General features: G+C 37.8%; 1 protein-coding gene across 2 annotated transcripts in view; it reads right to left on the minus strand.

Moving 5' to 3' along the window:
• Nucleotides 1-12,717, minus strand: part of Cntn1 (contactin 1) — a 122,761-nt gene extending 110,044 nt beyond the window's left edge. For both annotated transcript variants that reach the window (XM_013018742.1, XM_013018743.1), the window contains exons 1-4: nucleotides 12,657-12,717; nucleotides 10,461-10,493; nucleotides 4,273-4,405; nucleotides 143-315 (exon numbers count right to left, since the gene is read on the minus strand). In XM_013018742.1, the coding sequence (XP_012874196.1) occupies nucleotides 143-315; nucleotides 4,273-4,405; nucleotides 10,461-10,493; nucleotides 12,657-12,717 (400 nt within the window). The remainder of the gene's footprint in view (nucleotides 1-142; nucleotides 316-4,272; nucleotides 4,406-10,460; nucleotides 10,494-12,656) is intronic.
• Nucleotides 12,718-16,492: the final 3,775 nt, after the last annotated feature.

The raw sequence follows: 16,492 nt of genomic DNA on the forward strand, positions 1-16,492 counted from the left end.
AATAGAAGGAAAAAGCCCCAAGAATTGATTGCCCAAGATTGAACCCTCCAGACAATTCATACTTTCAACCCATAATTAAAAGACATCTAATTTTCACTTTGTCTAAACAAACCTACCCTTTCATAGAAGTTACTTAACTTACACCCAAAGCTCAGTGTTGCCTCTGTGCTCCGCACCATCCCGTAGTTATTGGAGGCCAAGCAATAATATATGCCAGCGTCTTTCTGCTTATCAGGGTTGTTGATAACGAGGTTCCCCCCCACCATGCTGTACCGGTCACTTGTCAGATCCACATCCCCATTATTCATTCTCCACCTAGGAGAAAAAAAAGTACAAGCAAAAATCACAAGGCCTGGAATCTTGACTAGACCAAAACTGAGTAATTACTAGAGTCCTCCTGAGTAATCTGGATATAGCCCCACATGAAAGAAAATGGTAGCCAGACACTGGTGACTTACACCTGTAATCCTAGCTACTCAGGAGGCTGAGGCCTGAGGATCAAGGTTTGAAGCCAGCCTGGGCAGGAAAGTCTGTGAGAGAAGAAAAAAAGCTGAAAGTAGAGATGTGGCTCAAATAGTAGAGTATCAGCCTTGAGAAATAAAGCTAAGGGACAGTGTCCCATTGCTGAGTTCAAACCTCAGGACTACCACAAAATAAAATAATAAAATACAAAAAAACACAATAAATAAAATTTAAAATGGTTAAGTAAATAATAAAGGTTGATATTCCTTCACAACTTAACAATTCTCAAAATAAAAGCTCATGATTTATAATTTACCTAAGGTATAGAAAGGTCAATGTTAAACTGCATGATGTATTTACTCTTTTTAAATAGAAACAGCCTAAATAAATGTTTTGTTGAATTTTATTACAAGAATTGACTCCCCCCACCCTCTTTTTTGATACCCAAACTGGGTCTTGAACTTAGATCCTGGGCACTGTCTCTTAGCAATTTTGGTCAAGGCTGGCACTCTACTAGTTGAGACACAGTTCCACTTCTGGCTTTTTGGTGATTAATCGGAGATGAGTCTCATGGACTTTCCTGCCTGGCTTCAAATCACGATCCTCAGATCTCAACTTACTGAGCAGCTAGGATTACAGGGTGAGCCATCAACGTCCAGTTTATGAATTGAAATCGATGAGATGGTCTTATACACACGTATATATGCTATGTAGAATATTAAAACCATATCTCAAACAGAAGTAAAATATAAACTCTCAATATCTGACTAAATAGGAAAGTTTTCAATAAAACTAATTGAAATCAGGCTTAAGCTCAGTGAGTGTCATATTTTAGCCACTAGAAGGCGCTCACATAGTTTGAAAAATGACAAAACTGGGTTGGGTTTTTTTATTCCAAGGCACAAACTAGTAAAATCTGATTTTCCTTATCCTAGAAGAGCAAGTGCTGACTGCTGCCTTTTCATATTACTTAGAAATTACTCTAGGCAAAGGGATTTCCCCCCACTATATAATCTAACAATGTTGGTGACATGCAATCATACCAGTAATCATACCAGTAATTAATATGGATTAAATTATGAATAAATTGATTGGAATCCAGATCTGATCTTCTCTAAGAGCTGATAAGAAGACCTGTAGAAAAAAAGTGTTACCAATGCCTATGGGTCACACCTGTAATCCTAGCTACTCAGGAGGTGAGATCAGAAGATTGAAGTTTGAAGCCAGCTAAACTGACAAATCTAATATTCACTTCAATTAACCAGCAAAAAACAGGAAATAAAGCTGTGGCTCCATAGAAAGAGCTTGAGGCCCTGAGTTCTAGCCTAAGTACCATCACACACACACACACACACACACACACACACACACACACAAGCACACTAGCTTTGACCAGAAAATACTTTTCAGTTAAGTTGAAAACTTGCAAGATTTTAAAAAATCATCCTGATTTGCTGCACATTAACATACAGAGCCGGGGGTGGGACTGGATGTTCAACTTTGTTATGAGTGTATCCTGCATTTGATAGTAATAAGACAAAGGGAGGGAGAGAGGGTGAAAGGGAGGGGAGGGAAGGATTGGGAGGGAAGGTAAAAAGGAGAGGAGAAAGGGGAGAGAAGGAAGGGAAGGAGGAAGGGAGAAAGGAAGGGGAGGGGAGAAGAGGAGAGGGGAAGTGGAGGAGAGGAAGAGAGGGAGAGAGGGAAGGAGGGAGGGGAAAAAGGAAGGAAAGAAAGAAGGGAGGGGGAGATGGAGGAAGAGATGAGGGGAAGAGGGAAGGGAGCCTGGGGAACTCCATGCAGGTGTTTTCTTACTGTCTCTGCCAGGTGGGGAAGAGACAGCAAGGGGCATAGCCTTTCCAAACTGTGTTTCTAGAACATTCACTGAAACTATCCTGTTCTGGTTGGTGGCTGATGTTCTTGGGTTCCTTGGAACCCAGTGTAAGCATCACTGAAACAGCTTATGAGATTCTATCAATCTACTTATATGGATAAATACCCAAAAGAGTATATGGTCCCCTGGAAGTTATAAAAATCTGACTCTCAATCCTAGATGTCTCTATGAGTTATTCCAACACACCAATTTACTTACTCAGAATTCAGCTTTTTCCCCTGTGAAATTGTCTTAGGTTAGATCTCTTTTCTCCATAACTCTACTGGTGATGCTAGTCCAAGACTAAGGCTAGGCACGGGTTGGTTTTGAACACCTTGAGGGTAGAAATTAGTCTAGGCCATTGAATACTTTTAGAACCAATGTGTTATTTATAATTTATATTGCACTTCCATGCATGAAATTAAAACAATAAAAATAATTTCAAAGTGATGGTGATTTTGTACCTAAGTGCATGTTTTAAGACTTAAAAACATTATAGCCAGAGGCAAGAGAAAATGAATACAATTAAAATTAAATGGGGGTAGGAGGAAATTCTCTGATAATAACTTTGTTTTTATTACAATAGCATGCTATTTTTCTACACAGGAAAAAAAGTCTACTATTAAAATCAACCTTATTGAGTGACAACCTTTAATTAAGTCAGGTGACACTAAGCCACTACAGCCCCCATTTCCCTGTCAATCACTTGCTTTGTCTTCATGAAACCATTTCACAAATGAAATTCAAATCCATTGGCATTTTTGACTCTTCCTCTGTATCAAAATAGACCCTGTTAATATATGAATCATTTGAAGCAGAAAAGTCCATTGTGTATGTGTATGTGTGTGTGCATGTGTGTGCGCGCACGTGCGTGCACATGCTCTGGTACTGGGGCTTGAACTCAGAGACTGGGAAATGTCCCTTAGCCTTTCACTCAAGACTGACACTCTGCTCCCTGAGTTGGTTAATTGGACATTTCTGCCCAGACTGGCTTTGAACCACAATCCTCAGACCTCAGCCTTCTGAGTAGGTAGGATTAGAGGTGAGAGTCACTGTTGCCTGGCTCCAATGTTACTTTTTATACAGTTATTTTTGATAGATAGCATAAATACAGAACTCATTAAAAAGAGAAAGATATTTCTATAGATTTATATATTTCTATAGATATATTTCAATAGATGGAGACATTTAAGAAATGTAAATATAAATAGATTTGTGATTATTAAAAAAGGCAATACTTTCTAAAATTATCTCTACTAGTTTTTGACATGTAGTTAATACAGAAATGTTACCCATCATTTGTGGTGTGATTCAGACCTTACCTACAAAAACATTTCAGCTTCACACGTGTGTGTGTGTGTGTGTGTGTGTGTGTGTGTGTGTGTGTGTGTTTAGGTCATGAACTTTTTTCATATAGCTTTTGCATGTTTAAAAGCATTATCTTCATTAGATACTTTTGGCATGGATAATGTCCAATGTCATCTCTGCATGAAATAGAAAGTGAATTATGTTCATATATTTAAGTAAAGCTACTGCAAGGAACTTGTAGTATATGCCTACAATCCTAGTTACTCAGGTGAAAAGATCTGTGGATCATGGTGCAAAGCCAGGAAAAGAAGCCTCCAGGAAAATCCGTGAGTCTCATCTCTAATTAACCACCAAAAAAGCTGGAAGTGTCACTGTGGCTCAACTGGTAGAGTGTTAGCCTTGAGCAAAACAGCTCAGGGACTGTGTCCAGGCTCTGAGGTCAAGCCCCAGTACCAGTACACAAAAAAAAGAAACAGGAGTTGAATATCAGGTAATGTCTGTTCACAGCATGTATGTCACTATTTATGTGAATGTCTCTATACCATGGTTTCTTTATAGGACAGGCTCATAGGGGCTGAGTGGTAGTTTTCCATCCAACTCTCCCTTCCCAAAAGAAGAGCAAGGCACATTACTTGTAAACTGGAAAAGGGCTGGCCCTTGCCCTGCAATTGAGTGAGACTTTTCCTTCCAGAGATTCTTCTGGATAAATGGTATTGATTGGTTGCTCTTCAAAGATCGGGCCAAATCCCTTGTCTTCCTCAGAAACTGCAAGACAAAATAAAATTCTTTTACATAATGCCATTTTGATCAGGCAAAGGACATTTAGAGACATCAAAAAGTTATTTTTTAAAAAGTCAGAAACACAGAATCTCTCCATTTTAATCTGAAACAAAGACATTGCCTTCATCACAATTTGCTCCCTCTTCCCTCATCAATTCCTTGGGTTGGCCAAGATGTATACACAGCTTCTCAATCAAAGCATGCTTTCATGGCTCTGGGCCTTTGCCTCCTGATGATGGCTTTTGATCTTTTCTAACTTCAGCCTTGGAGCTGAGAGCCATGCTGCCCTTAACCATTTAATTATGTCACTTCAAGCTTGCCTCAAAGTGCCATTTATCAATACTCCACCTCTTATAAAATGGAGATATTCAAATCTATTTCATAAAGTTATGGGTATAAGTATTTTGAGACAATGCATGGAAGACAGATGTGCGTCTGACTTTGAGTTAGTAATCAATACATGCTGATTTTTCAGGAATTCTCATGAATTTACTGATCTTTTCCAAGTTTATTTTGCTTGATTTTGGTAGTACTAGGGATTGAACCCAGTGCCTCATGCCTGTAATGCAGGTGCTCTAGTACTTAAGCCACTAGCTCCAATTAATCATATACATGTATTTTTCATTCAAGGCTGGTACTCTACCTCTTGAGCCACAGACCAACTTCTGGCATTGAATTTAACTTCTGGCTAGTTAATTGGAGATAAAAGTCTCATGGACTTTCCTGCTTGGCCTGGCTTCAAACCATGATCCTTAGATCTCAGCCTGCCAGGTAGCTAGGATTACAGGCGTGATCCATTGAAGCTCGGATGTCTGCTAATGATTTTGAGTCTTAACCTTGACTGTCTCAAGTTGCATATTGCTCTTGAGGCTGAGAAAGCCAGAAATGTATGTAATGTTTTCTGCTTCACTTGTAATAATGTTACTGATGATCCTGCTGTTTTGCTGGCCTTTGAGGGTGTAACAGCACACCAGGAGGGGGAAAAGAGAAATGAACCCAAGTCCATATGACAAGGACTTTGATTTTATACATTAGGACTTAGGTTTCTAATCACTAAAAGAAATGACCTTGCTGTGAGCTGCAGTAAAACTCATGGACTATTTTTCTTCCCAGTTGGACAACTTCATAAGCATTTCCTCAAGTTTCTCTCAGATAGCTTTTCTGACAAGCAATTTAGTAAAACCTGCCAATGGAGAATTGTGCTGTTCTCCCCTGTGCATATAAAAATGCCCAGAAAGTAAAGCAGAGAAACAGATTGTTGACAGGCATAAATAGATTCTCTTCTTATAGGCAAAATGAATTCTACTTGTATTTTTATTATTCTATATTATTTCTATTTCTGTATTTTTAAGCTCTGTTCGTTCATGAACTAATAGAAATCTTTACTCCTATAATTCTTTTTCTTGTAGTTCATCAAGAATAGAATGATAGAATAGAACAGAATAGAATAGCCAAAAAGAATAGAGTTCTACCCCTTGATGAAGTAATAGTTTTGATATACTCATTTACATAGCCAAATTAAAAAAATATGAATACATTAGTATTGAGAAAACCAAAAAGTATTGTGTATGGGGATTTAAAGCTCATAAAAATATTTTAACCTCATGATATTTATATAACCATGATAATGATGATGATGATATAGTTATTTATCATCAACTTTAGGAAAAACATGAGTGCATGAGCCAGTTACTCATCCAGGACAACAGAAAGTCAGTCCTGCCTTGGACTGGCCCATTTGTTTTTACTCTGTACAGTGAAAAGCATATCAGATGTTCACCTTGAGAGCTACAGTGGGTAGTATCTTCAGTTTCTGACTTGATTCTACCTTTGGATATATCAATGAGGTTTTAGACACAATGCTAGAAATACAACGCAGGAAAGAAGAAAAATAGGTGATTTGGAGTTTGTTAAAATAAAAAGTGTTTTGCTTGGCAAAAGACACTGTGATGACCATCTCTGGTCTTCTGCCTTAAGGCTTTTCATTTGAACTTTCTCCTCCTTACATCTCACAGCAACCGATTGGTAGGATGAACTAACTAAAGATCAGGCCCACTAATAATGGAGAAGTGAGTATTGATTACATATGATGTCATAAAACTTGAACTCACCTCCCAGGGGTGGGATTGCCTTAGTTAACCTGATCGTGTTTTTCAGATAAAAATACTAAAAATAGCGCTACCGTGTGATCCACTGATACCACTCTTGGGTGTTTATTTGAAAGATTACATGACAAGATACAGCCGAGTCACCTGTATGTCCGTGTTCATTACACCATGGTTTATAATAGCCATGTTATGGAAACAGCCTATGTTCTCTATAATGGATAAACAAATTGTTGTGCATGGAGGTATGTGCATACACATACATATACATGTAATATATAATATAATATATAATGTAATATAAACACAATGGAATTTTATGTAGCTCTCAGGAAGAATGAAGTTATGTCATTTGCAAGGAAATGGAATAATCTGGAAACTATCATACTGAACAAAGTAAGCCTAGAAAGACAAAGCATATGTGTTTTTTTTTCATATGTAGATCTTAGGCCTAAAATAGGGGTTGGAGGCATGGCTCAGCTGGTTGAACACTAGCCAATGAGCAAAAGCATCAGGTACTGATGCTTTTGTGTCTGGTCTCAGACAATACAAAAAAAAGAAGACTGAAAATATAATCTCCCATATAAGCACAACAGAAGCATGTGCTATGTACAGGATTCCATTGACTTCAGTATAGTATATGCAGGCTGGATCTCCATGGAGTAAACCTTTTGAACAATTTGGCAGCTTCACAAAATAAGTATCAGGAAGCTGATATGAGATTGTAAGGGAGAGGGAGCGGTGAGAAGGGGTGGATGAATGAAGAAGAGAACTGAGGATAAATACCTCCAGAATACTCAGTGTCTGTATGTGATCAAGGAAATAGGAAATGTGAAATGAATCTGGGAGGGGGTGAGGAACCGACAGGATGGGGGAGAAGGATGGAAAGGACGACTCTGATCAAGAAGCACTGGACACTATTGATGGAATGTGAAATAGTAACCCCTTTGTACAACCATCTGACGTTCAGAAAAATTTAAAAAAAATTAAATAAAAATTAAAATGGTAGACAGTTTTGCCTGTCTAGCATCTCCTTTCATAATGGCCTCTAAGCAGAGTCATTTATAGAGAAGGTGATAAATTAGCGTTTTCCACTGAAGTTAGAATCTTACTAGTTTCCTTGAAAGAGCTTCTCTCATCATTTTGAAGTCATGGGAGTAGTATTCATTCAAAATTGCCTTGATTGGGTTAAAGTAACACATTTGTAAAGTAATAAAGAAATGCATTCCTGTCACAGAATGCCACATATCATAACATGAGTGCAGAAATAATTTTATACTTTTAAAAAATATTTTTAAATATTAAAAAAATTTTAATCAGTGGCACAAAGGAGCTGCCATTCAACAAAGCAGTTTATGAATACAGTACATCTTGATAAATGTCATCCCTTTCAACATTCTCATCCATTTCTTCCAACTTACCCTTCCTTCACTTTTCTTAACATTTGTAAGATATATACAGAATTTTTTTGGGGGGGGTCCAGTCTTGGGGCCTGAATTCTGGGCATGGGCGCTGTCCCTCAGCTCTTAAGCTCAAGGCTAGCGCTCTACCACTTGAGCCACAGCACCACTTCCGGCTTTTTTCATTTTGCTTATGTGGTGCTGAGGAGTTGAACCCAGGGCCTCAGGCATGCAAGGCAAGCGCTCTACCACTGAGCCAACTTCCCAGCCCTTATACTGAATTTTTGACTGCTTTCTGTCCCATTTTTCTTTATTCATCTATTCCCCTCCCCTTGACCACACTCCAACTGGTGTTTATTTTGCTGAGCTATGATTTTGCCTTCCTAAGGAATTACACTGTTTGAATTCTCCTCCAAATTTACTGTATTCAAATTAATGCATTTATGTATTAATTATATACTATGTAATTTAATTATTTTTATTTATTTAATTTTATATTTATAAACCAACTCTGGCTTCCACATTTGAGGGAAAACATGCAGCCTCTGTCTCTCGGGGCCTCATTTCACATAATTTTTTCTAGGTCCTCCCATTTCTTTGCAATGATTCAGTATCATTTTTTTCAAAGGATGAGTAAAGTTCCATTGCATATATATATATACCACAGTTTCTTGATCCCCTTGGCCATTAAGGGGCATCTGGGCTGATTCCATACCTTGGCTATGGAGAATAGTGCTGCAATGAACATGGTTGTGCTGATGGTTTTACTGTATCCTGGTTTGTAATCTTTGGGATAAATGCCTAGAAATGGAATTGCTAGATCATAGGGTAGTTGTATGTTTAGTAGAAATAATTACAATTCTTTAACTGGTTCAAAAAGATTAAGAGAGCCAGACACCAATGGCACCCATTTCTAATCCTTGCTACTCAGGAGGTTTAGATCTAAGGATTGAGATAAGAGCTGGCCCAGACAGACAAATCCATGAGATTCTGCAATGAGCTAGCAAAAGGCTGGTTCAAGTGGTAGAGCACCAACTTTAAAAGACAAAGTTATGGGACAGCAGCCAGGCCCTGCATTCAAGCTCCAGTACTGGCTCTCTCTCTCTCTCTCTCTGCTTCTCTCTCTCTTTCTCTGTCTCTCTCTCTCTTTCTCTGTCTCTCTCTCTGTCTTTCTCTCTTTCATACATACACACACAGATTAAGAGAAAAATCACACATGAATATTTGCAGCAAAATTTATAAATATGAGTGACAGACAAGCATGAATGCTTTTTTGCACTGAAGTTTTCAGTTTTATAATTAATGCAATCAGTTGATTGTCGGATATAAAATGGGAAGACATCTCTCACTATGTGGAGGTGGTCCCTAGCAATCCTGCTGTTTTAGAAGGTATAAGTAAAATTATAGCTTGTGATTGGGAATTATTTTTCTTCACTTATCTCTGTGTTGAAATACATTCCATTTCTCATTCTGAAATATGTCACCTTGATCAGTTAGTTATTAAACATAATTTTATATAAGTGTGGGTAAGAAGGGTCTCTGGAAAGATCTATTGGAGAATAGCAATGCCATGAAACTTCAAAGCATCTTAATATAGAAAATTTTATAATATTTACAGTATGGCAATCATCACTGACTGGAAAATGGTGCAAGCTTTCTTGAAATGTAGTAAGCTTGCTAAATGGGACAATCCATATATTGTCCCAAAATGTATTGTAGACAGTGGAGCTCTTTATTTCCATGCTTACCACTTGTAACTGATAAGAGAACAGAAAACATAGGGATTAGACTTCAAATACTTTGATGCTCTAATCATTTCAGGTCATAGGTAATAGGTAACCTATTTACTGTCAATAAAATATAGCTAAGTGCCAGTGACTCACACTTGTAATTCTAGCTACTCAGGAAGCTGAGATCTGAGAACTAAGGTTCAAAGTCAGCATAGGCAGACAAGTCTATGATCTCTAATTAATAGCAAACAGCTGAAGTGGAGAAGTGGAGTGTGGCTCAACTAGCAGAACACTACCCTTGAGAGAAAAAGCTAAGGGACAGATTCCAGGCCCTGAGTTCCAGCCCTAGGACCTACACACACACACACACACACACACACACACACACACACACACACACTGTGACAATATTTTAAATACTGTTTTGATACTTAAAATATTCAAAATTTAGTTGCCTAGAGGTGTTGTAGTTCAGTAGTATAGAGTTTGCCTAATATGTACAGGACCCTGGATTTGTTTCACTATAAAAATAAAGAAAGAAATTTAGTAGAATAGCATTGTTACAAAGAATGTAGAAAAAATGAATATTCCTTATATTCAATATTTTCCATTTACTACAATACTATTTGATTCTGACTCTTGCACCTCACTCAGCAAGTAACATAAGTAAATCTATGACCATAGGAAAAAATACTGATAAAATTTCAAATTGATCTAGTAGTAGTCATTTGCTTTAAAGCAAAAATAAAAGTTATGATTTAATTGAAGAAAGCTATCAAAAAGGCTTACCCTCTGGTCAACTTACCTCCATGACCGTACCTTCTGTGCCACGTAAACTCTAAAAAGAAAAAAACAATTGTGATCATAAAGCCATTTGATTGTGATTTCAAACATGATTAAAGTAACTCAGATGCTACTCAGTGAAAATTAATACTGGCTCTTCACGATTAGAAGTAAAGTATGTATGTTCACATCTGTATAGATGTTTATGACCTGTCTTCACATTAGATAGCATGAAAGCAATAAATACAATCAGGGTGGAATTTTGGATATAGTAAAATCACCTTCGTATTATTTCATTTATTATATGTAATGACGATAACATTACCAAAATATTTTCTTTCTTCTTTGCCAGTCTGGGTTCAGCCCCAGTAGTAACGTGCGCACACATGCGCACTCATGTGTGCGCACACACACACACACACGTATGTTAGATATCAGAGACTCATGCCTGTAATCCTAGCTATTTAGGAGGTTGAAATCCTGAGGATTTCAGTTTGAAGTCAGTCTGACCATAACAATTCTTGAGACTCTACAGCTAATTAACCAGCAAAAATCCAGGAAGGAGACATGACTCAAGTAGTAGAATACTAGCTGTGAACAAGAAAATTGAGCAAGAGTTTGAGTACCAGTAAACCAGTTACGAGGAAAACAAATGAATAAATGAACAAGAACCATAATAGAATGTTCCTCAGGTTCATCATGAATGTGAGCAGCAGGAAGATATGTCAGATAGGGTGAGCTCCCTCTGTACTTTGGACTGAAAAGCAACTCAACAAGTACTTATTGAATTAGGTCACTGAGATGAAGGTACTAGAAAAATTGTTACAAAACACGTGCTTTTCCTATAAAAAATATAGCAGACATGTCATTGTAGGAGACACCTCTGAAATGTATGCTATAACTTTCTTTGGCAGACAGAAATGTAATACTTCCTGATCCTCCAACTAGAATGCTCTCAGAATTGTTTGTTACTTCATGTAACAAAATATGAACTATTTTAAGCATAATCTTCCTAAAATTGACTAGACTGGTGAAAAATGTGTAAGATGCAATAGTGTGTTGCATTTGCTCAAAAGAGCTCTCAACCTGGGCACTGTGGCTGATGCCTGTAATCCTAGCCCACTCAGGAGGCTAAGATCTGAGGATCAAGACTCAAAGCCAACTGAAAAAGAAAGTCTGTGAAACTCTCAGCCCTAATTAACCAACAAAAAGCTCGAAGTGGAGCTGTGGCTCAACTGGTAGAGCACTAGCCTTGTGCAAAAACGCTCAGGGACAGGGCCTACACTCTTGAGTTCAAGCACCAAAACAAAAAACAAACAAAAACCCCTCACAAACTGATGAATTTAATGAATCAGTTGTTAAACACAATACAAAAATGGCATGATACTGAGCTACAAATAAAAAAAATTATTAAGAACAATGAGAAGACATATTTAAATCCATTACTTAATAATTCTTTTAATGATATTTTACTATTTACTATTTTATTCTTTAATTAAGGTAATTAAGTTTATATTTTCTGGATAGTGAGAATATTATATACTATTAAGCTTGTTGCTAATTTGTGTGTGTGTGTGTGTGTGTGTGTGTGTGTGTGTGTGTGTGCCAATCCTGGGCTTGAATTCAGGTCTCTTGCTCTTCTTTAGCTTTGTTATTCAAGGCTGGTGCACTGCCACCGCTCCAACTCTGGCTTTTTGGTGGTTAATTGGAGGTAAGAGTCTCACAAATTTGTCTGTTTGATCTGGCTTTGAACCTCAGTCAGCAGAAAAGTCTCACAAATTTGTCTGCTTGGTCTGGCTTTGAACCTCAGTCAGCAGCTCTCATCCTGAGTAGTCGGGATTACAGATGTGAGCCTCAGCCACCAGCACCCAGCTTGTTGCTCAACTTCCTAATTCCATTGTAAATGACAGCAAGCATATGGACCATCCTTGGGTTTTATTCCCAGGAATAGACAAATGCTACTCCATAGCTCTCCTCCCCCTAGAGACTCAAATTTTAAATGTTTGCCAGTACAAGGTTCACTAAATGATGTTAAATTTTACTTGAACGTAAACATCTTGAAAAATAATGTCAATATTAAAATTGAACTATTTGTGTCCCATGTGTCAAAAGAAAATATGAATTTAAATTTATACAACAAATTTAATGAAATGGAAACAACCTATTGATTATTGTGTTGACATAATTGATGGAGAGTAACATAAGGCTTATTTCTCACCTGCTAGACAAGTTGTAAAAGATAATAAAACAAGAGGACCGACCAGCAACCACATTTTCATCTTGTGTTTGGTTTAATTTTCTGAAGAGGAAAAAGAAGCTGTAGCTTTATGGCAGTTGGACGATAGTAAACACCTGCATCAATGATAAATTAAAAAAAAAAGAAGTGGAAAAGGGAGAAAGGGGAGAGAGTGGAAGAAAGGGAATGGAAGGAAAGGTAGTTTTGAAGAAAAAGAAAAAGGGAGGAGAGAGAGAGAGGCAGCATTCAACATTTGATGGTAACATTTTTACTTCCATTTTATTCTATATATTTACATATATATTACAGTAGAATAAGTTTTGGCTTGTTTAAACACATTTATTTTATAAATACCACGTTGTAATGGAAAGAGTAGATTTGGTGTCGTGAGCCTTCCGCAAGATCTCAGGTATCCTCACATTCAGAAACTAAACACAATGTGTCTTGATCAATGAATGTGCACTGAAGTTCAAGTTTTGTTTCCTTTTCATCAGAGTATACTAATTTTTTCCTGCAAAACTACAATTGTTGGCATTTCAATGTCGATGATTTTAGTTGTAGATTAACTTTTCAATGAAGTGCCACTAGAAATATTCATTTCAGGATAGACTCATTTGTATATGCTTTGTGAACTCACAGATATTCTATATAAGTCACAGATATTCTATATAAGTATGATATATTACTACTATGCTTTTGTGGCTTGAAGAAAACTTTTGCTAGAAATAACTATTTTTATTTTTGTTTTTTGGGGCTTTTTTGTTGTTGTTTCATCGGTTGTGGGGCTTGAACTCTGGGTCTGGGCGCTGTCCCTCAGCTCTTCAGCTCAAGGTGAGCGCTCTACCACTTGAGCCACATAGCCACTTATTTTTATTTTTATTTTATTTTTAGTGCTCAGACTGGGGCTTGAACTCAGGGTCTGGGATTTAGGTTATCACTCAAGCCATAGATCCTCTTTCAGTTTCTTACTGGTGAATTGATAAGAGCCTCATGCACTTTCCTGCCTGGCTTCAAACAGCAATCCTAAGAACTCAGCCTCTTGAATAGCTAGGATTACAAGTATGAGCCACCAGTGCCCAATTCCAATGGTGTGCATGTGTGCATGAGTGTGTGTGTGTGTGTGTGTGTGTGTGTGTGTGTGTATACACACCAGTTTGGGGGATTGAATTCTGTGCCTGGGCTACATGCCTGAGTGTTTTTTGTCAAAGCTACTACTCTACCACTTGAACCACAGCTACACTTCTGGCTTTTTTTTGGTTAGTTGGAGTTGAGTCTCACAGACCTTCTTGCTAGGGCTGGGTTCAGAACATGATTTTCAGATCTCAGTCTCTTGAGTAGTCAGGCATGAACCACCAGCACCTAGCTTCACATGCTTTTAACTTCTCTTGTTGCCCAACTGTAATTCAAATTGATCTGAGGTTGCAAAAAAACGTGTGCTATGATACTTTCCCTGTGAATCATATCTAGTAACCGGGGTGGAATTTAATAAAGTCTTTGACAACAGGAAAAAAAATTCCTATGCCAGCAAAGCAGAACATTGCAACTTCTTTCACTCTTGCCCTCTCTCTCTCTCTCTCACACACACACACAAAAGGAAAAGACCTGTTGAAAAAAAAGAGGGGAGGGGGAACAGTGCCAGATGGAAGAGCTCGCTCAATTTATACAGGGAGCTTTAAAGACTTCCTGAGCTATAATATCCTCTCTGTACAGCATTATTCCCCTGTAGGATGCCCACATCTAATGAAAAGGCTTCATCACAGCTGTCGTCCTGCCTACTGAGGCTTCATTCTAAGCCATTCCCTCTCGTGCCTCTGCACAGGCTCCGGATTTTAGCAGCTTCTGCATGCTATACAATATCTCCAAGTCTCCTAGGTGAAAAAGCAGACATGGATTCCATTTCTTTTTCATTTCCATCTTTTGGTTTCTGTGTGTGTGTGTGTGTTTAAACAAAGTCTTTTCTCCATAGTCCAGGCTAGCTTCAAACTCACAATCCTCCTGTTCCTACTCCCTGAAAGTTGAAGATATAGCATGCACCACCATGTCAGGTCATGAAGTATATTAATGTCTTGAAACAAGGGACCCATTCATGTCAGGAGAATAAGATGGATGATCTTATTAGGGTTACGAGGTGCTGGGCAGCTGAAGAGATGTGCCACAGACAAGCACATTCTTCTCAAGCAAACATGACGTAAGCTCTAACAGTTGTTTGTTTAAGTAAAAGCAAAGGATCATAGCTGCACATGACTGTCCCAGAGAGAGTCAATTGTACTTAGGTAATTTAGGTCCTTATTTCACAAAATAGCACGAGGGAATTTTCTTTTCAGTGTCCTTCCATTTTGAAAATTCAATGAGCTTTTATTTTTTCAAGCACATGCGGACATTAGTGAATTTTGGTTTAATTAAACCACTTAGCTATCTATGTGTAGTGCATGCTATTCTAAGACTAGGAACCTGTTCTAATTTTCTTGAAAGAATATGCAAAAATGAATCATGTAAACATAGAGAATGATAATATTTGTGTGTATGTCAGTCCTGGGGCATGAACTTAGGGCCTGGGCACTGTCTCTGAGCTCTTTTGCTCAAGGCTAGCTCTCTATCACTTGGGCCTCAGCTCTGCTTCTACTTTTGTAGCAGTTAATTGGAGATAAGAGTCTCAAGAGACTTTCCTGCCGGAGCTGGCCCCATACCTCAATCTTTAGATCTCAGCCTTCTGAGTAGGTAGGATTATCGGCATGAGCCACCCTTGCCAAGAAAGAAGAATAAATTTTAATTGTTCATTGATTGTATAGATAATTCCAAAGTGTATACCATGCCCAGATATTTAGGAAAAGCACCATAAATTTTGGTATTTCAGGGATAAATAGCCAAGGAGGTATTTGTTCTTCAAGGGCAAATATTAACATTAATTGTTCTCTACCATAAATCACATAAGGCATGAAGCCTTATACATCTTGAGGATGCTCAATACCTATTGAGTGTACCCATTGAATAATGACTAACAGAAAATCATGGCTCTATATTTGACCCTCAGAGGCACAGCAGCAGGAGAAAGCAGAAACTGATAGAGTGAAATCATAAAGTAGGGAAGGAAAGGTCAAGTTCAGACAGCATTGCAGAGTTTCATATGGCAGGGCCTACCCTCATGGGATCATTTGAGGAGATGAGTGGGAAGAGAAGTGGAGGAAAATTACAGGACCATAAAGGCCACGGGTTGAACTTTTGCTCCCATAATTCCACAGGCAATGAGTTTCTGCAGGGTAGCTCTGCACCAAAATATCATCACCATATTTCATCCTAAGCATTTGGGCTATGAAAATTCTGCTCATTTATTTTTTTTCAGCCTCTCCCATATCTCTCTGTTCCTTTATTCATTTTTTTAAAAAAAACTATAGTCCATTCTTCTTTTTAACTGTTGTCAGTATGCTTTATTTACTTTTTATTATCTATTTTTATTGGCATATATTAACTCATGACATTTCTGTACATGTACACAATCTACTTAGAATGTACTTTGACAGTGTTTACCCTGCTATTACTTTTTGTTCTCCCCAATTTTCTTCCACCATCCTCATAGTTCCCCTTTACTTTCATGACCTGTTTTTTTGTTCATTTGTTTGGTTTTCATTTTATTTCTCTTCGCTTCCAGTAATGAGAAGCAAAACAAAACGTGTGATACTTGTCAGTGTGGGACTGACTTATTTCACTTAACATGATGAGCTCCAGTTCCATCCATTTTCTAACTAACAACATCATTTCATTCTTCTTAATGGCTGACTAGATATGCCATTTTTTCCATTTCTATTCACCCATTGATGGGC

This window comes from Dipodomys ordii, unplaced genomic scaffold, assembly GCF_000151885.1.
Source record: "Dipodomys ordii isolate 6190 unplaced genomic scaffold, Dord_2.0 Scaffold42, whole genome shotgun sequence".
Classification (NCBI taxonomy): Eukaryota; Metazoa; Chordata; class Mammalia; order Rodentia; family Heteromyidae; genus Dipodomys; species Dipodomys ordii.